The sequence below is a fragment of the Condylura cristata genome, unplaced genomic scaffold (genome assembly GCF_000260355.1).
Source record: "Condylura cristata isolate star-nosed mole 26May11 unplaced genomic scaffold, ConCri1.0 scaffold00004, whole genome shotgun sequence".
Taxonomy (NCBI): Eukaryota; Metazoa; Chordata; class Mammalia; order Eulipotyphla; family Talpidae; genus Condylura; species Condylura cristata.
In genome coordinates, this window is record NW_004567105.1 from 67,649,939 (window position 1) to 67,670,779 (window position 20,841).

General features: G+C 41.9%; 1 protein-coding gene across 2 annotated transcripts in view; it reads right to left on the reverse strand.

Annotated features, from left to right (window-relative positions):
* Window positions 1–227: 227 nt before the first annotated feature.
* EXOG (endo/exonuclease (5'-3'), endonuclease G-like) overlaps window positions 228–20,841 on the reverse strand; it is a 24,274-nt gene continuing 3,660 nt past the window's right edge. The window contains exons 3-8 of one of the 2 annotated variants that reach the window (XM_004676306.2): window positions 18,642–18,781; window positions 16,928–17,004; window positions 14,879–14,993; window positions 3,243–3,781; window positions 2,709–2,977; window positions 228–766 (exon numbers count right to left, since the gene is read on the reverse strand). In XM_004676306.2, the coding sequence (XP_004676363.1) occupies window positions 3,320–3,781; window positions 14,879–14,993; window positions 16,928–17,004; window positions 18,642–18,781 (794 nt within the window). In that variant the 3' untranslated portion in view covers window positions 228–766; window positions 2,709–2,977; window positions 3,243–3,319. Of the gene's footprint in view, window positions 767–2,708; window positions 3,782–14,878; window positions 14,994–16,927; window positions 17,005–18,641; window positions 18,782–20,841 lie in introns of both variants that reach the window. The other variant, XM_012720694.1, reaches the window with a different exon arrangement.

Here is a 20,841-nt window from a genome sequence, read left to right on the forward strand (position 1 = left end):
CTGGTTCCAAATTGTCATTAGATGCAGCAGTTTCTTGGTGAAAGTACTTTTTTGGCATTTACCAGGCAAACTGTTCCAGACTGAGAGACCAGACATACAACAGAGGCACCTTACCTGAAACCTGGAACCCAAAGCAGCAAAAAAAGACATTTTGGGAGCACCTAGGCAAATTTGAATAGTTATTTATTGGATGTTATTGAATTCGTCATAAATTTTTTACACACGATAAAAGCATTTGGGAAACAATGTCTTTATTCTTAGTGTTCAAGTTATTAAAAAGAAAGGGTCACGTCTACAACTTACTTTTTTTAAAAAAACCCACATCTAAATGGTTCAAGAAGAGAAGCAAATAGAAAAGAGAAGGCATTCACTGTACTCTTCTTCCAGCTTTCTGTAGGACTAAAATTTCTCAGAATAAAACTAGAGGGGGCGGAATTCAGCTACTGCGGCTACTGTGATGTGAAACAAGCCTGAGGCCCCGGCAGCGTCCAACCGGCCGGCAGCGGCCAGCAGCATCGTTCCGGTTTAGCGCTGAGGTCGTGACGAGGCGGTGTCGTGGCTGACACGTGGCACTGCCGCGTGACTCTCGGACTCTCAGACTGTGACCTGCAGAGGTCTGTGCACTCAGGGCCACACTGGCGTGCTGTGCAACGTGAGCAGCCCGTCCATAACCAGCACCCCCAAGTCACACAGGAGCCATGTCAAAGAGCAGCTCATCTGGCGTGGCCCTTGCACAGTACTGTGAAGTTCTCAGAGGCCTGAGAACCTGGAATCTCAGAAAAAAGATGTCATAAGGCAGGGGGTGGGGAAGGGGGGGAGGGAAGTAGGAAGAATTAGGGAGTAAGCCCCCCTCAAGCAGATAAGGGCCTCCAGCCAGAAAGCCCGGCCTCTGTTGTGGGTCAAAGGCTCCCAGAGTGCAGGCAGCGCAAGGCAGAGACCAGGGTCAGGCCGAGGACCCGCTGCAGAGCTCACTGTCAGCCGAACGGAACTGCTCAGCCGGTGACCAGGTGCTTCTTGCCGCGACACACCCGATGCTGGGAGAGGCCTGGGGACCTGCTGCATCAGGGCCGCATCGCCAGCCGTCCCAGTGCAGGAGGCTGAAGTGATGTGACCCAGAGGAAAGCTGAATTCTCAAGATTTCCATTTTATGGTCTGTACTGGAGGGACGAATAGCAATGCGAGCCAAATCAAGCACCACCACTGTACAATGCTTTTAGAAAGAAAACCAAGGAGTTTTTTAGGCTGCATGTTTTTTTTTTTAATCACAAGCAGTTATCTTTTTGTTTCAAATGACAAATAGTACTTTTAAGAGGAGCTAAAAACCTAAGACACTTTGGTTTACTGAATTAAAAACTCAAGATTCCCCACCACCCGGAAGGAGGAGGAGGGAAAAGAGCATGAGCAGTCACTGCCCGCCACGGGAACCCCTGGGGAGCAGTGCTGCGCTGTGCGGACGGCACAGGGCCGCCTGGGGGGGCTTCTCCCACTGAGCGCCCCTCCGGCTTCTAGAGAAGCAGCCGGGCCCCAACATCACCTCTCCAACAAGAAGTGAGAGAAACGGATCTTTGGTCACAGTGACATTCTGGCTCTTTCTCCCCAAGAAAAGAAGCTAAAGAGGGCAGCGATGAAGCAGAATGGTATTAATCAGGCTACTGTGCTCTGTCCCCGACTTTTTTCTCTTACCCAGACAGAAGAGTAGACAAGGTCAGTCATCACCAGCTTACCTTTTTTTTGCTAGAGGCAACAGAATACCACCACCAAAACGGCCCTAGTCCGAGTACTTGGGAAGCCAGCGTGCAGGACACATTCTTCCTAGGCCCTACCTTAAGGCACCTTACTGCCTACACCAGGACAGCCCAGGAAAGGGCTTCTTAACCCAGCGTAGGATCTGGCCAGACACACAGCAGCGTTTCCCCAGAGGTAACTGCCTTTGGCTCTCAGGCCCAAAGCACAGCCTGACACTACAAAGGTAGACAAGCAGATCGTGGGCCAGAGGATCTGGGCCCAGGCCCTTCCAGGGGTCCTGAATCTTTGGAACAAAAAGTTCAACTGGAAACAAGAAACACATGAGCTGAGCATCCTCCAGTCACTAAAAGGAGCGTGTCCCGGGGGCCAGCAGGGGCTCTGGTAAACCTCCAGGGACCAGACTCACCGTCCTCCAGAATTCACGTGCCTGGGGCGCTTTCTGCCCACAGAGGAGTGTCTCTGGCTGACAGCAGACAAGAAACCAGACCCTCCCGCCCCGCAGGCCTGAGGACAGATCTACACTCATGCAGGTATGTATTTCTGAGAACACTCTGTGTCCAGGGAGATCTGCATCTACTTCCCGTTGTCTTTCTTCTCTCAGCCCTGGGGCCTCATGATTTGGTGACTTCTTTGGAGGGGGAATCTCAGGCGGAATGCTCACACTGCTGAGCCTCAGCTTCCCAAGGGTGTAAAGAGGGTCTTTGCTATATATATATATATATATATATATATATATATATATATATATATATATATATATAATGGTTTATTTTTACATCATTTTGTGCACGTTTCCATCTCAGTTTTACTCCCCGTGGGCTTCCCATCACCAAATCACCTGTGTGTCATCACCATAGTCCAGTGCATTTCCCTCTCCCCACTGTTTTTGATCCCATTCCCCACTCCACCCCCACAAAATGTCTCTGGTCTATAGCTGTTCATTATTATTATCATTTTCTCACCTGGTCCGTTATACTCCTGCTATGAGTGAAACCATTTGGTATTTTTGCTTTTTGAAAAGACGGTCTTTTTAAGACAATTCATGTACAGCACCGAGTCAGAATACAGAACACACCGAGTGAGCAGCAAACGCAGTGCTGGCCGCTTCCACGCCACAGAAGCAAGGAACAGCGGGTCCACGAGAGAAGGAACAAGACAAATGCAGAATACATGTGGCCAGGACCATGCACACAGGATTTCCACAAGCCAGCTTTAAGATCGACTCAGGTCCCTAGGAAAAATACACAGTTGGGCACCAAAAAGGATGAGCAGTCGTCAGAGACTACCATCTGGAAGCATACAAATAAGACGCCACACACCCCCAGGTGCAGACCGTGCCATCGCATGGACACAGTATTCCCGCCAATGCCGCACAAGATCCGCACGCGAAGTCCCCTTAATAATTAGTTCCCACATTAAGTAAAATACCGAACCCAAAACTTTAGACCTTTCATCTTTGAGGGAGAAATTTAGTCTTAAATGTAGCGTTCCATCACCTTTAGGCAAAGCAGCTAAAGCACATCAGAGGGGCTGTGTTCACCGCAGGGGCATCTCACACCCTCTGTGATGGACACTAGGGCAGCTTCCTCTCCAGGGTTCCTGACTGCTCCTTTGCCTTGAGTTCTTCCAGTTTCTTCTCATAGCGAGTCATGAAGTAATCATCGGGTTCAATGCCTGCACTCTTCAAATTTTCCATGACCTTTTCCAGCCTGAGTACAGATCGTGCTCCTTCAATTTTTCTCGTGCTCAGGTACAGAGTGAACTCCCGGAAATCCAGAAGCTTACAGGTATCCACAGAGCAGATATTCCTGATCCCACTACTTCTATCCAAATTAGGAAAAAACACCAGTCCTGACAACTTCTCCAGGTCCTGAAGGCTCACTTGGAATTCACTTAACTGGGGTTGGAAGCCAATAGCTTCGTTGGGCACCACGAAAGCCCCTAGAGCCAGCGGTTCAGTAGACTCTGGGCTTCTGCGAGCCAAGATCACCTTATAGAGGTGTGAGGGGACCGCCACATTGTCCTCCCCGATCACCTAAAAACAAAGCAGCCATATTAGCGATGCTAATTTGTGCTAGCAGGGAAAAGACTTCAGATGCACTTCTGAAAACGCACTTATAAGCACCCCCCCACCCCATCCCAATGAATTTAAATTCAACTACCAACAATAATAATAAACCAAAACACACATTCACAGAAGGTCAGTATTTACAGGGTAGACTGATGACATTCTTTAAAATAATGCTACCCCCAAAGAGCAGGGGTTGCCTTCTTTGGCTTGCTCTACCCTGCTCTATTTTAGGATAGGAAAGCCATGAGTAAGTCCCAGGTTACAAGGCTGTCAGTTTCCCTTCATCTCATAATCAGAACTTCCAGTGCTCTGAACATTCAAAGGTCAAGACTGTCAGCCTGGGGATTCCCAGATCCAGAATTAAAAACATGGCCTCAGTTTATCAAATATACGTGGGAGTTAAACAAATAGCCTTAGAAGATAGCCAGGCACACATCGGTATTACTATGTCCAGTATCACTCAGACTGTGGCTCATTTTTTTAAATTAAATTAAGTAAATGTAAATACTGTTAGCTCAGAGTTTTGCTCACTCTTAGGACTGCTATTAAACACAGAACTTCTGAGTGTGTCATCAAATCAAACATTTTGGAAAGGTATCCGCACACTGAAGAAGCCAGAGCCAGGCTCAGGCCTGAAAACAATTTGGTGGACTGTGTACATTGGCTGTAATAATGAAATAACATTCATCTAAAATCTTTTCAAATTTCCTTTCAACTGGCTTAAAAGCCATATCTGCCTTCTAAAAAAGAAAAACTGAACATCCATTTCCTTAATGGTCTCCAACAAAATGACAAAACTCAATGCAATCTACTCCCAGTACCGCTGCTCCTCCAGGTCCGTGGGACGAGCAGACTCTCCTTCCTGATTGAACCTCCCTGCTCCAGGGGCCCGGTGGGAGCCTGCAGAAGGCAGAGGAGTGAGAGCTACAGAGAATTCTGCCTTCCCAAGACACCTACATGGCACACAGCCTAAGAACTCTCCACAGCCATCTGCTGTCTGGCGCACACAGGGCCCACCATCACGACCAACTGTGGGGCTGCAGGAAAGACCCAAACACGGGAAAGATTTCTGCAGCTGTCTCTCTTTGAAGTTAATGAAAGTGACAGATCACAGTGCGGTTTAAAGTTTATGAAACAACACAATCACAGACACAACATCCCCACACAACCCCTCCAACAAGTCACCTGTGTGACTGGGAAGATAAAACTCTCCAAAGCAAGAAATACGCTGAAGGTTATCTCTGTAGCGTCCACATGAGCCCACAGATCACTAACAGATGCTAATTCAACAATGCAACTCAGCCTGGCTCTGCTGGCAATACAGCTTGACATAAGTGCAATTGGTATCTCCTCTCTCTAAGTTTCCCATCTAGAGATGTCAACAACCACAGCTTCCACTGCAGGAAGGATGTGGTGAGACAGGAGCAAACACCACCGCTAAGGGAGAGGAGATGCAGGGCAAGCCGGGGACCACAACTGAGGTACAGCCACAGCTGAGCCACGCTGACTACGGAAGAAGCTTAAGAGAGCTTCCACAGGGCTGCAAGCCTAAGCTGGGCAGCCACAGTTCAGCAAATTGTTGGTGCCACCTGGTGGACATCCTCATCACAGCACACGGCTCTCAGACCCCACCAAGGGAGTCCCCAAGACCACCCTGAATTTCTCTCCTCCTGGAATCCTCCTCTACAAAACAGTTGGCAATTTTCAAGAGTGAGTAATTGGTCATACGCATTTGGTGCTAACCAGGACTTCTAATCAGGTGAATCAAATTCTAGCGAAAAGTAAAGAAGTTCAGCATTTTAAGATTCATGGCTTTACGTCACAGAAATGTACCATTTTATTAGGTTTCAAACTCCTCATGATAGCTAAAGACATCCATTACTACATTTGAGAAACAAGGATGGACACAAGGATTCCTGCTAAGAACCACAAGGTGGGACTCTCCTAACCTGACCTCCTCACGATATTTCAATAAAAGGGTAAACACTGACTTCAGAAACAGAAAAATGGGAACTTTATAGTCACTGTCTTCTCTGGTTCAGTTTGCTTTGTTCTCAAGCAGTAAACATCTTTAATCTGTCTACAATAGGAACCAATTCCATCTGGAAATTCAGCAAAAACCTTGTTTTTTTTTTCTTTAAAATGTTAAAGAACTTATTTTGGAGCTATCTTATTTGTAAACAGCTCACCTGACATAACCCCCCTCCCCGCCACCTGCCAGTTTTAGGAAAACTAGAAGGCTTTCAGACAGTTTCTAGAAACTAATAGGGTACTGAAGCAGTAGGGTTCGCTGGCTAGAACCCTAAAATCCTAGTCAAGTCCCAGCTTTGCAACTAAGCTGCAAGCCAGCTCCATGTCTTCATTCATAAACTCGGTAAAAGCAACCCCCACGCTGCTATCTCAGAACAGTCATGAAGTCAAAGGCATTCAGGTCTGAAGGCCTTAGAAACATTTTTTGTTGTAGAAGCATTCAAAAGATAAGAATGCAATGGCATCTGGTTAAAAAGAAAAAGGCACTGCAGGGGACATTGGGAAAACAAGGGATCAAGCAAAATCATAAAAGTTAAGGACAGACAATACAATGTTAGGAGAAAGCAAGCTGGAAATAAACGACACCTTGAACAAGTGAGACAAGTGGGGGCTTCACGTGAACCCCATCTTAAATATCAGTAAATCAGCAACAACCTTTTTCATTGCAATTCAGGTATAAAAATACAGAAGAAATCCTCCCTGCCGCTAAATTACCAAAAGCACTGAATTTTCATCAAGATTATATAACAAAACATGGCAGGTGCATGGGAATGACCAGGAAACACAGTATATATACCTGCCGGAAAGCTGGTCTCACGAGCAGCCTGCGCTGGCTTCTGCATGAGCCGGCTGAGCTTGTTTTCACCTACCCAAGAGGCAGCCGTGACAGTTGCCCCACCCGCCCTCAACACTACAGCTCTAGGCCTTCGCTGATTCAGTGTCAGAAGAGAATGGCAACACACATCAGCCAGGCTCAGCCATTTGTGACGCATAGACACATACGGCAGCTGTGCGTTAGGTGAAACCTTAAGCTGCTTCATGAGGGGAAAATGCAAACCTGTTAGAGCCAGAGGGGTATAAGATACTGGCTAGACTCCCCTGGTAAGACAAATTCTAAAACTGTAGCTGCTGGACACAGGAAGAGACAAGACCTTAGAAAGCATGCCAACCAAGTGAAAGAAAATATGGCCATGTGATAAACAGGGGACCCACACCTGAGAGGAGACAGGAACAAGCGAATCGGGGTGTGGAGAAGTCAGCAGCAATGCAGATAGCCCAGTGTGACTTATAAAGCTCCCTCGAGGGCTCTGCAGTGCCAACCCTAGAGACGGCGCCCTGCGGACCAGGCTCCCGCTCTGGGCAAAGGGTGGGAGCTCACCACATCCCTGGAAAACAAGCACCATCCCCCCAGACTGCCACTTCTACTTGGAGATTTAGGGTGTGCTTAAGTAGAACTTAGCCAGTAGTTATCTTTAAATTATTTTTTTAAATAGTAACTAATTTGTAAATTAAAACAGATATGGAAATGAAAAATAAAGATCCACCCAAGATAAAACAGATTTCAAAAAAAAAATTACTCCCTGATCAGGTCAGGAGATGCCTTCAGACCCCTGGAGTTATGTTTTACCTTCTCTCCCTGTCTAGGAGTTGGGGGAAAGTTTGGAAAGCAATGCTGTACAAGGAAAACACAAACTGTTAAGTGCTTCTAATATTACCACCACCATCAAGTTGTAAAATCTGAAGCTCACTTTCTTGCCAGGTCAATTATAATGGTCAGGTCAGAATCTTCAGGTATTTTTCACTTGTCTGGAATCAATCTCTTCTTGAAACAGGCACATCAGAGAAAGCACATGGATGACCTCAGCTATAATAAAGGGGTGATTCTGATTAGAGCTGTCAGATGACTCACTTGTGATCATATCACTGCTACTAAGCTTCCCTTGGGCTCACACTGGCTCAAGTCCTGTGATGCTGCTGATCCTTTCCCACAGATCCTAATAGACATTTCTGCCTGACTATAAGGAATCCTCTTCTTGGCCCATTTTCTGTTCTTATTTTTGCATGTTAGCAAAACACTATTTCTCACTGCTCTCCATCCACCCCCCTCTTTCATCTTGGGGCCTTAAAAGCTTCCGAACATGAAGCACACAGCAATTCTTTCCTGAAGACTTTGAGAGCATCACAGAATGATGCTGTGAATGACTGGCAACTCTCATACAAGTCAGAGACCAAGTGGACCTCCCCTTTGACAATTATGTGACTTTGATTTGAACCCTCAAAACCCCATTTTCAAAGCCTAGAAAAGGAGATAAGCATTGCTATCCTGTAATCTGTTTGTAAGGAGAGAATGAGATAGAGCTACAGTTACTTTTACTCTGTGATATAGATGGTCCTCAACCAATACCATTTCATTTGTTTCACGTCCTCCAAACTATACATATACATGCTCCAGTGCCTAGCTAGAGAATTAAATCAATACCCTTATTTTTATTAGCTATATTCTTCCCAAATACGGTTCAGAGTATTACTGTAAACAAGCAGTAAATATGAAATGGTTGGAGCTGAAAAAAATAAAAGAAAAACCTTTTCCCAGGCATTCGGAATTGCACATAATTGCAAGACAATCCCTTAGAGGCAGGTAATCACAATTCAAATATTTATTCTGGGGCAATGCAGTACCCTTTTTTTCTCAGCATCACTAAAGATCATGTTGTTAGCCACAATTATTTTCTTATGAATTGCTAGAAAATTGCCCGAAATTTTTAGCAGGGCATTCAAGGTTTCTGTTTTCTGGCCCCAATCTTTATCTGAATGCTCTTACTGTTCCTTAGCACATATCCTATCTACCTTTTCCTATCTCTTCCCCTTTACCTCCCATGTCTGTTTTATTTAACTGAATTCTCCCAACTTTATATGCACATACATGTGTGTGCATAAGAGTAAAATTTCTGGCTTAACTACATTTTTAAAATGGCAAGCTCTGAGAAAATTTTTTCAAGTCAATTTACTAAAGAATCATATTTTGTTCTCATGCTAATAGCGATACTAACAAATTTTACATTTAAAATTCCAACTGAAATAAAATTTGATCTGAAAAAAAAAAGCCTCATCTAACAAAAGCTGTTATTACGATACAGAAACTGAAAAAATAGACATATAAAAACAGCTGTTACTTTGATGATACTGAGAAAAACCATAGGCCTCTCCAGGGATCTAGAGTCCTAACATTTAATTTTACACATACATACACATACACACACACAAAAGCATCTGCTTCCCGTAAGACCAGGGTCTGTAAGTCTTCTTTTACGAAAACAGAACAGTGAAGACAGAGGAAAAAGACCTCCTAGCAGTGAGCCATTAATTCAATAGAATTCATATACTATGTTCTTTGGGGCTCTCGCCACCCACTATAAAAGGCTAAAAATAAATGTGATACATACTCATGATAAGTAAAACAGCAGACCAGGCACTCAAGAATCAACTTGTCATCCACATCTTGGTTTCTAAATAGCATCCCCACTAAAAAGAACCTGGGATTCTTGGAGAAATGGTTGATCCCAGGGTGTGGCTAAAATGAACCCGGAATATCATGTTATTCCAAAAATCAGTAAGAGCTAAAAAAAATTATGAGGATGTGTCAGGCAGACACAGGAGACAGCTTAAAGTGGCTCTCCCTGGTCAAATCCAGGACAACTGGAGCGCTAAAACGAATACACAGCAAACAAATCGAAACTCAATGAATCTGAGTTCGCAGTGATGATAAGAAAAAGCACTTTCTTACAAAATAGTTTAATAAATGTAGAGAGAAAAAGAATTAGAAATTAATTTGATGACTTTTCCCTGATGGCACAACTGGTTAGAGCATAGATCCCCGACCAGGAGCTGACGCACACGGCACAGCAGACCTCTCCTATCTTGCCGGCTGCTCTGCTCAGCAACATACTTCGTCGATCTGCCTGTTGTTCCCCACTCTGTCTCTGGTGAATCCTCTCACTGCCCCTGCACCTCTGGCCTGTCCCCCAGTTCTGTATGCATAAATACATATACATCTTTAAAAAAAAAAAAAAGGGATTCATCAATGGATTCTAAAGCCAGTGGTGAAAGTTTGAAGAGGAAAATATTTACAGTATTCTCACAGTATTTCCACAGACTGCTGATTAATTTAAAGAAAAAACTTATAACTTAACAATGAAGAAATCTGGAGGACAATGCCTTAACCAAGTAATTAATCAAAGTTAAAATCATCAATGGCATGACAAACTTAAGTGTATTCTGACCACACACTAAGGAGTGTGCAAGACCATCTCTGTGATGTTCCACCAGAAACATAACTGAATCTGATCACAAGGAAACAACAGTGACAAAGTACTGTAGTAGGAGACTAAGAAGTGCCATGAACTTGGAACATGGAAGACAGAGGTGACTACATTGTTAGATAATGAGGAAGGAGCCTAAGTCGAGATGTTCATAGCCCCTTGTCTTAATAAGCAAAAGGGTGTCAAAAATCAAGGCAGAATTAGTGTACAATCAACAAGAGGATGAAGCCAGACACTCTACAAAATGGCTCTCAAACCTGCACATCAAACTGCCCGACAGAGTTTATCATTTGTGCAGACTCCACAGCCAGTACTTCAGGACATTTTCACTGAACCAGTAACTCAGAACGTTCACCACCAAATAAAAAGGGATGCAGGAAGGGAGTGGGTAGAGAAGAAGGTGGTGAGTGGAGGGGTATATTGAAAAGAAACAGAATGACAGCTGAGTAGGCTGCCAGTGGTCAGTTTCTCAACCAACCATTTCTTCCTGAAGTGCTTTCTTCACTTGGCTTCCAGGACAGCACGCGCTCCTGACTTCTCACCTGAAAGGCTCCTCCCGCCCTCGCCTTTGCTAGAGCCTCCTCTTTCTGACCTCCGACTATCTAAGTACCCTAGGCTACCCTCATTTACCCGATCTCATCATAACTTAAGTACCATCTGTGTGCTGACCACTCCCAAGCAGATCTCCCCTTCCCGCCTCTCCTTGACATTTAAACTCCTCTTGGGCTTCAGATCTCAATTTTATACAATCAAAATGCCACCCTTGATTTCTAGCCTCTAAATCAGCTTCCCTCTGGTCTGTATGATCTCAGACTGAAAATCTAAGACTTTTCCCTCTTTATGCTACAATAAATCCATTAGGGAAGCCCATAATTCTATCTATAACACAAATCTTAAATTAGATCTTTTCTCACCATTTCCACCACCATCCTATTCAAGTTATAATTTTTCAGTGAGACTTCTCCATTAGCCTGTTCACTAGTCTCCCTATTTCCACCTATTCTTCTGTTCCCCATGTACAGCAATCAGATTAAGCTTTAAAAATATAAATCTGATTAAGCCACCATCAATTAAATCCATAAATGCAGTCTATCTCAATATAATCCTGACTTGTTTCCACTGCCTCCCGCCATAATTTACCTCTTTCTCCTCAGTGCTCACCATGTTCTAGTCATAGACTCTTACTGCTCCTTGACCATGCCCAGCTAAATCTTATCACTAGAAAATTTCATAGCAGTAGGCTGCTCCCTCCATTCACTTTAGGCTTCTGCTTAATCTCACTTCCCAAATGGCCTAGCCTTCCCCACTCCCACCTATAACTGGTTTTTTTTTTTTTCCCCAAGATTGATTTATTTACGCATATAAGAACTGGAGTACAGGCCTGAGGTGTTGGGGGTGAGAGGATTCACCAGACACAGAGCAGGGAACAGAAGGCAAGACAGGAGAGGTCTGCCACGCCATGTGGATCTTCTCCCTGGCTGTGGATTGCTTCAGAGTTGTGACTTAACCCCCTGCGCCAGAGAACCCCCACCTATAACTCTTTACCATGTTTTGTTTCTCTATATGGTATTTTGTTTATTGTTTATCTCCTCCATTGTGTCAGCGCCATGGAATATACAGGCTTACTTATTGCTGCCTGAGAAGCACCCACAACAGCACTAGGTACAAGGTGGGAAGTTAATGTCTGTTGAATAAAAGGAGGAAGAAGAGAGGAAAAGAGAAGGGAAAGGAAGAAAGGGGGACAGAAGGAAGAGGAAACAAGAAGCCCAAATATGAACAGAAGTGAGAGGATTCTAAGAATGATGCCTTAAAGAAACACATTTCCTGGGGCCCTCCCTGGTGGCACAGCGGGTTAAAGCACAGCATTGAGAAGCTAAAGCCACCTCAGCATGAGTTCGATTCCCACCTGCCCCAGAGGTGACCACATGGCGCACAGACCTCTCCTGACCCGCCCGCTGCTCCTCTCAGCAGTGTACTTCGTTGATCTGCCTGATCTGCCCCTCACTCTGTCTTTGGTGAATCCTCTCACTGCCCCTGCACCTCTGGCCTGTACCCCATTTCTGTATGCATAAATAAATCTTTAAAAAAAAACAACACATTTCCATTTAAAAAAAAATAGTATGATATGTTTAAATCATCTGAATTAGAAAAAATATATTATTAAATTTTTTTTAAATAGCTACTTTACTTTCCAATCTCAATTTTATTCTGCTTGTGGTAATACTTATCACTCAAGTGGCAGAGACTTAATGATACAGATTATATTTACTTCTTTGTAGGTTCAAAGACATTGCGTACACATTCATAATACTGTAAATGCTGGTTTTATGTTTTCAATAGACCCAAGATTATAAACTCAGAGACCAACAAAGGCGAGGCAGGAAGTAACAATATAAATGGACGCAATGGGCCTGCTGGGACTATGGTGAACTCAAGAACACGTGCTCAGGCTAAAGAGGAAGGTGCTACCCTCACCCAGTGAATGGCGCCCGTGGGAATTCATGCCAAGTCGGATCAAGTCATCCCTGCTTTCTGTGTGGAGCTGCTTAGTTTATCATTACACATTTTTAACACTTTTAACTTCTGAGCTGATTAATAACTAGTCTTTACCTTCAATCCCATTTAAGATTTTTACTTTCAATAACTGAGTATATTACATTTGTATTTGTTATATATTGGTCTGTTATTGTTTCCCTAGTTTTGTCAAGGGAAAGAGCTGGTATTCAGTTCATAATTTCATGTAAGCCCAATCTTCTCTATTTTTCCATTTTCTGACCTGCAATAGTGGACACTGACAGCCCCAATGAGACATGAAGGATCAGCGCACTTAAACGGATGCTGTTCTCCTGACTCCCCTGCAATTCCCTGGTTGTTGCTGGCATATTCTTTGATTTTTGTCAGCATCTATTATAAAAACTTTACAGTTTATGCATTGGGTAGTTTTATTTCACAACCTGCTTTGTAAAAGTAATTAAAGTACACGGGGAGTTATATTTCTGAAAGTTTTGCTATACTGAGATACCATGTTTCTTTCATTAACTTGATGTGCTAGTGATAAACAGTCTGAGTAATGAATCTTGGGCCACACCTTTTCTTTTCTTTTCTTTTTTTTTTATAAATATAGACACTTTTTTAAAAAAAATTTATTTGTGCATACAGAACTGGGGTAAAGGCCAGAGGCTCAGGGGCGGTGAGAGGCTTCACCAGAGACAGAGTGGGGAACAGAACAGGCAGATAGAGGAAGTACACTGTTGAGGGGAGCAGCGGGCGGGTCAGGAGAGGTCTGCCACACCATGTGGTCACCTCCGGGGCAGGTGGGAATCGAACTCATGCAGAAGTGGCTTTAGATTCTCAGTGCTGTGTTTTAACCCACTGCGCCACCAGGGAGGGCCCAGGCCACACTTTTTCTACCTCAATACTTTGGCCATCATTACTCTCCTCAGGCATCTGATGTTCCTAACAATTCTTCAGTCAGACTCCAAAGAAATAGCAACAGCAACTAACATTTACTGGACTTTTACCATTCGCTAGGTACCAAGGTTAACGGTCTTAACCTTATGAGGTGAAAACTGTTATTCAAAGTTTGTTTTTCAAACTTTAAAGACATTATATCCTTTTTCTAAGACCAATTACAATTAAGTACCTACCTGCCCTTCAGGCATACACCTCTGTAAGTGGTCAATAAGGAAGGCTGGCCTAAGAATTCCCCTACAACTTTAGGTGTCTAAAGTTCTCATGTCCCTAGTTATATTCTTTTATATATGTAATCTCTCTTCACTCTATGAAGTTTTCAAATATCATGCATGTAAAAGAAAAAAACTTCATCTTATAAAATTCAAACTTCTAAAAGAGAAGCATTTCCTCCCATTTATTCAACTCACTTCAATCTGGATTTACCCTCTTCCTCGCCCACAAAGTTATCATGGCTTCTTTCCTTTCTTTCCTGTGTTCCTCTATTGTTGTCACTGTACTGCTAGAGATCAGTTTCCTGTCTGTTCTCACACAGACTATTACAGTAATTCTCCAATTCATCTTCCTGCCTCTGTTCTCCCTCAAACACTCCCCTCCTCACCATCTCTCTACACAAGTACATACACAATAGTCTTTATTAAACCCAAACAAGTCACAACTTCCATACTTAAAAACTTCTCAGTATCTAAAAATTAAAACCAAAGTCTTAATGATGGAACACAAAGTCCTCTATTAACTGACGTTTCTACCTATTGTAGAAATCCTCGTCCCATACTGAGTTGAGTCACCCATACTGTCTTGAGCTGTAAGCCCAGTCCTTACAAACTATACCTAAATTCCAGAACTATGGGACAAACAACAAATGTCCTGTGCTCATACTGTACCATCTTCTGGAATTCCCATGCTTCCCTCCTTTACTCTTACTTACCTGTCAAGATCTGACCCAAATATGTCTGCTTTATCAAATCTTCTCAACCCAAACGAAGAGTTGGTCACTTTCGTAATACCATTTCATCTATGAATATATTTCTACTAGAGTATATAACACATTAATATAATTAACTAATAACATAGCTGTCTCCCTTTATGAGCTGTGAACTCTCTGAAGTCAAGTTACTGGCTGCTTTTTAATCCATTTTTATATCCTATGTTCAGTAAATGAAATTAAAAAGTAGAATATGGAATGAAATCATAATCTCATTCAAATTACATAAATCTGAATGTTAAATCCAGGCCCCACCTGGTAGCTAACTGTTTTTTTCCCATCACTTCCAGTCTGAGGTAAGGTCAAGGGTCCAGATACCACCCAAACATCTTCAAACCTCTCTGTCAGTTCTCGACAGTACATTTCTATTCTGAAAAATAAAACAAATTAAATGTACAACACCTACGAACAGAAATATAGAAAAGAAGCAAACCACACTAAGTCCCTAGGAAAGATAACAAAAACAATGAATGTGAGAACTCAATGTAAACAAAACATAACAAAAATAGTATAAACATATAAGCAGTGATTTCTCTGGCTTGTTTACTATACAAAAAAACTTAAAAACCATACACATTAATACACCTACCTATATTTTCCTGTCTGTGCATTCAGCGAACATTTTAGAATTGAAAATCTATTTTGTTCTCTCCTCTATTTTTCTATGCCATAATTGTCAAACTTTTCAAGAATTATGTATCATTTTAACAAGCTATTTATTTAATAACTTACTTAATCATTTCTATTGTGAGAAAAGTGGGTTTATCCTAACATTTATCATGAGAGACACTGTATTAATTCCTCAGGAAGTTTCCAGGGATAGAATTACTTGATTGAACAAAATATCTTATTCACATTTGATTATATATAAAAATAGTATCTTCAGTAGGATTGGCCAATTTACTCTATAAAATCCAAAAGATGACATAACAATTTCATAGCAATCTTTACAACACTGGGGTTTATCATTCAAAGCTGTTTTCACTAATTTACTAGATAACAAACAGCTGGTAGCTTTAATACACACTTACAAAAATTCTACTACAGTTGAGTAGCAGATCTGTGAGTAGCTCTCTTGCCTGCCTGTGACAATGCAGGTGCCTCTCTTTTTCTTTCTCCTTTTCCTAATAAATCTATCCTTAAAATGTAAATTAAAAAAAATTATGAAGTAATAATTCATATCATCATTTCTCAATTTCTTTAACAGATGAAATCAACAGTATTACATTTTACAGAATATATGCTTGATTATAAGGCAAAGGTTTTCTTCCCCTCAGTACATCCCCCAGGAAAAGAAAATGCTAAATGCTCCCATAGGTGTGTAATCAACTGAAATATGGAAACACTATACAATAAATATCCTAGATCTTCAACAAGTAATTTACAAGTGAAATTCAAAAAGAAAGTGAGAAGGGAACTCTATAGACTAAAAGGGCCTGAAGCAGCATACCAACCAAGTCTACATGTACAGCTTGTCTGAATTCTGAACCAGTCAACAACAACAAAAAATCAGTACGTTGGAATGCTGACTGTAAAATCAGTAATAAAGAATTAAATAGTTATATTTTTTAGGGGCAATAATGGTACCGTGGTCACATTATTAAAAGACTCCTAATCTTTAAAAAGTTTATACTGAAATACAGATGGATAAAATATATTATCTGTGACTCAGTTAAAGTACTGAGTAGGGGAAAACATATGGTAGATGAAACATATTGGCCATGACTGATAACTGTTGAAGCTTTTTAGTGTAGGGTGATCTCCTTACTGATTTAAACTGTAACATATGCAACAGTCTGAACTTTAAACAATACTAGTTTTAAATGTTTAAAGAGACCCTCAACAAACTGGCGCCAAGTGTCAGAAAAATGCAGGAGGCCCAGATATTTCACAATTAGGGTCTATCAAAAGCTGGCTAGTGCTTATGTTTACTTATACCAAAACTTTTTAAAAACAAGTTCAGAAACTCTTAAAGTATAACAGAAAAATAGTATCCACTAGGCTTACTCAAAAAGATTTTCGTTATTAACAGGAGTAACATTTGGTTAGTTTCCTCCAGAACTTATAAGAAGCAAACATGATCAAAGTGGCTGTGTTGAAGTTTATTCTCTTCCAGAAAATGACACTCCTGAAATACAGCAAAGAAAACAGGTCTAGAGTACTTACCTCCAGTCGTGTTTTTGGAAAACCAGGAAAGTTCACAGGTACACAAGTACATTCCTATACTTTTTGGAAAACCAGGAAAGTTCACAGGTACACAAGTACATTCCTATACTTCCACAGAGCCAGTTTAAAAATTCTCACCTGTTCCAATAGCCAGCATTATTATCATAATTCTGAGGCACAATATTAGAAAGGTAAAAGGTTTCGGCCATGGCTTTCTGTGAAAAGAAAGAAAACCAGTAACTTGTAATGAAATTTCTTCACATTTGAGAGAGGTTTTATATAACAGACATAGAAAAGCAGACTATTTATTTAGATCAATAAAAACCATAGTGATTCCAAGAAAGAGTTCAAAAATAATTATGCTAACAAGGACTGTAACAAAGTTGGGAGTCTGGTGAGCTTGTTCTCTTTACAATTTATAAAATTAAAACATCATGCAGACTCTTTAGAACTAGGTTTCCAGGCCCTCCCTGGCGGCGCAGCAGGTTAAAGCACAGCACTAAGAAGCTACAGCCATGTCCACATGAGTTCGACCCCCGCCCACCGGAGGTGATCCCACATGGCCAGGCACACCTCTCCTGACCGGCCCCTGCTCGCCCCTACAGTGTACTTCGACAATCTGCCTGTTCTGCTCCCCACTCTTGTCTCTGGTGAATCCTCTCTCAGCCCCTGCACCTCTGGCCTGTACTCCAGTTCTGCATGCATAAATAAATCTTTAAAAAAAAAAAGAACTAGGCTTCCAATATAAAGTCAAAGGGTGAATTCTAGTCTTAAGTTTCTGGCTTAAACAGTTTTTCAATAAACGAGTTTTCAGGAATGTCACTTACATATAACCACATTCGCTGAATAGCAGCAGAGAAAGATTCCTTGTTATTCTGAATTTCCGGCCACTGTATGTTCATTCATTTCACACTTCCAACCCACAAATACAAGGTTCTATAGCACCATATTTCCTTTCACTGACCTCTGCTAACTACCAATACTACCTCCTTTTCAGGATGTGGCTCTCAATCTTGAATGTACATTGCAACGACCCAGGGATATTGATAGCTGGGTTCCACCTCCTAGGTGTCTAATTTAAGTGATCTGGGATACATGTCTGGCCATCAGCGTTTTTGAGAACTCTCAGATGTGTACCCACAATTGAGAACCACTATCTTAATAATGAACAACAGTTCATGCAGTAAATATCAAAGTTATAAGACATTTTATGTCATTTTTTGGCAAGAAATTATTCTAGTTTAAGACACTAGAGAGAGATGACAACTAAATGTAATATGTGACTCATGAATGATACTGAATCAACATAAACTTTAAAGGACTTAATTGGGACAACCTGGCAAATATGAACATGAATTGCATGTTAGATGTTATTATATACAAAAATGCACTTATACATATTTCCTATATAATACAATTGTTTCATTCACACACACACATATACATACTTGGATTATACTATCTCCTAAGCAATCCATTTAGGAATAAGTATCTGGAATTTTATTGTCAGTATTTAAAAAAACATGCATGTGTGTGTGTCAAAATGTATTTGCTACACTTTTTAACTGTTCTACAGATTTGAAATTTTTCAAAGTAAAAATGAGTAACTTTAGCTCCAAATGGTTTTCTAAGTCCCTTTAACAAAAGCACTTCATTTTCCCCATTCAACCTGTTTAAATACATTTCAGCATCTGAGCTAAGAAAGTAATTCAAGTCATGAAATGTAAAAGTATGTGGAAATTCTCAATGATTACGGTTTGGTTCCTAGGATTTTAATCTCCAAATTCCAGAGTACACACAGTACCATCCCCTATTTCCCTCCTCCCCCCTCTCAGTCCCCTAATGTGCCTACAGATGAAAATTTGTTATTTCCTGCTGGAGCCATGTGTCCTCTTGACCACCCACTTCCAATATAGTCCTCGTTGACAGCACTGAATGGTGAAGGGATGTTGGGATCTGGCTTGAATTTACAATGTTTTCTGTCTGCATTTCCTGAAAATAAACCACACACACATGAAATGGGCAGTTAGTCAGTAAAGAAATATCCCTCAAGATTCTCTAAACAAGGTATGCTGATTGCAGCTGGCTGGTATCTCTGAGTAGCGAGTACTAAGTGACTGCGTGCATGTCTCAAGTTCCTAGGATAGTTCAGATACTTCAACTGAATATAGCAAGGACTAGTCTAGGAAAGAATGCTTTTCACACACTGTAGCTATCTCACATACTTTTGTTTCTAGCCTTTCAAGTTAAAGGAAAAAATCTCCTGGATAGTATTTAAGTAAAAAAATGACCAAATAACTGAGCTATGTAAAAAGCGTAGCTACTAGACAACTCTTCGTTAATAAGAACTCCATGTGTTGCATTTATTAAGTACTGAAAAAAACAGATATATACACACAAAAATCAACCTGAGCAGGCAAAATCTGGATTGGGGGAGGTGGGATCTGTTGACTTACTGCCTCTTAAGCCATGACAAAACATTTAGGTTATGTGCTCAATCCAGCAATTCCTGAAATAAAATACCTGAATACTACATAAAAGAAATCTCAATTTTTACCTATACTCTGAATCCTCCAGAACAGTTTGTCACAGATGACATCAGCAAATCCTAACACTACATTTTCCACTGTCATTAGAACAGATTTGTTAAATTACAAAACTTATGAAGACAAATGGAATGTCCTCAGGCTAATATGCAATTGGAAAATGAAAATCAATGAGATCATTAATTCCAGTGATTTCATTCAGCCAAGAAAACTGCACTATCAAAAGCTCAGAATAAAGTATTTAGCATCTAGCTTTTTACAATCACTTCACAAAGAAAAAGTAACCGCTAATACAGGGTTATCTTAAACACAGATGCTTCTCTAAGTCTTTATTACCACTGGCTTTGCTTTCTTGTATGCCTGTTTATCTGTGGTGCTTAATGTCCTTGAAAAAACCATTTGTGGTCATTTCCAAAGGCCTAGGATGAAGATGCCTTCCTTGAAAAAGGATGTCAATGTACTTCTACCAGGTTTCTACAGGCATTACCTGAGGACCATATTAAACCAAGCTGGAAATAAATGTTCCTTGACCTTGACAGGTTACATGGTTTTAGGCTACAAGTTTGAATGAGAGTCAGTCTGTGGTCTCGAGTTCTCTAAAAAAAGTTTTTGTTTTCCCCTTTGATCACTCTCTGCTCAATGATAAGACAAGTTCTCTAAAGAAATCGTAACTTTGGGCAAGGCAAGTTAGCTCTGGTTCACCCTTTCCTCGGGGTATCACCCGCAGAGGTCCCAGGTGAATCTGGGAGGGCTTCCTGGAAGAGAGGAGCCCTAGGCCTTGTCCTTAGTCGCCTTGACCCAATAAAGCTGCAGAACTAAAGGTAAAGTGGTGGTGTGCCAGGACTGCCTTTCATGGAAGAAGCGATAGTAAGGAGGCATCGCAGACTGACTCACACAAGGAGTCGGGTAGAAGGGATGAGCACAACCACTGACCCAGCTAGAGAAACCAAGATCCTTATATGCCAATGCCTAAGTTACAAAACATACGATCAAAGCAGGTAGCAGGCTGCTGTAGGTGGTGTCTATCACAGACCCAGGTGAAAGATAAAGATAGGGAGATTGAGCCCATCATCAAAGCAGGTAGCAGGCTGCTGTAGGTTGTGTCTATCACAGACCCAGATGAAAGATAAAGATAGGGAGATTGAGCCCATCATGGGGTCTCCTGTCCCTTTCAGATTCTATTCAAAATCCACAAACCTAGTCTCACAAGGAGTGAGCCCCTCCCAAAGAGAAGCTGTGAGTGCAGTCTCTGCACCAGCATGGGGCAGCAGACCTCTGCCCATCTGTTACTATGCAGGTGCTTCTTTTCACCCACTCTCTCCCTCTGCAAGGCAGCAGCCTCCTGCCTGCCTTGACCTGTACCATGCCGGGACTTCTCTGCACTGACCTCCCTCGGTGCAGGCCACTCTCCTAAGGCCACCAGCCTGCAACCATGCCTCTGAGCAAGCCTGTCCCTTCTGGGGCAGCTTTTCCTGCCTGCTTGTGCTTCTGTGAGTGTCCAATACT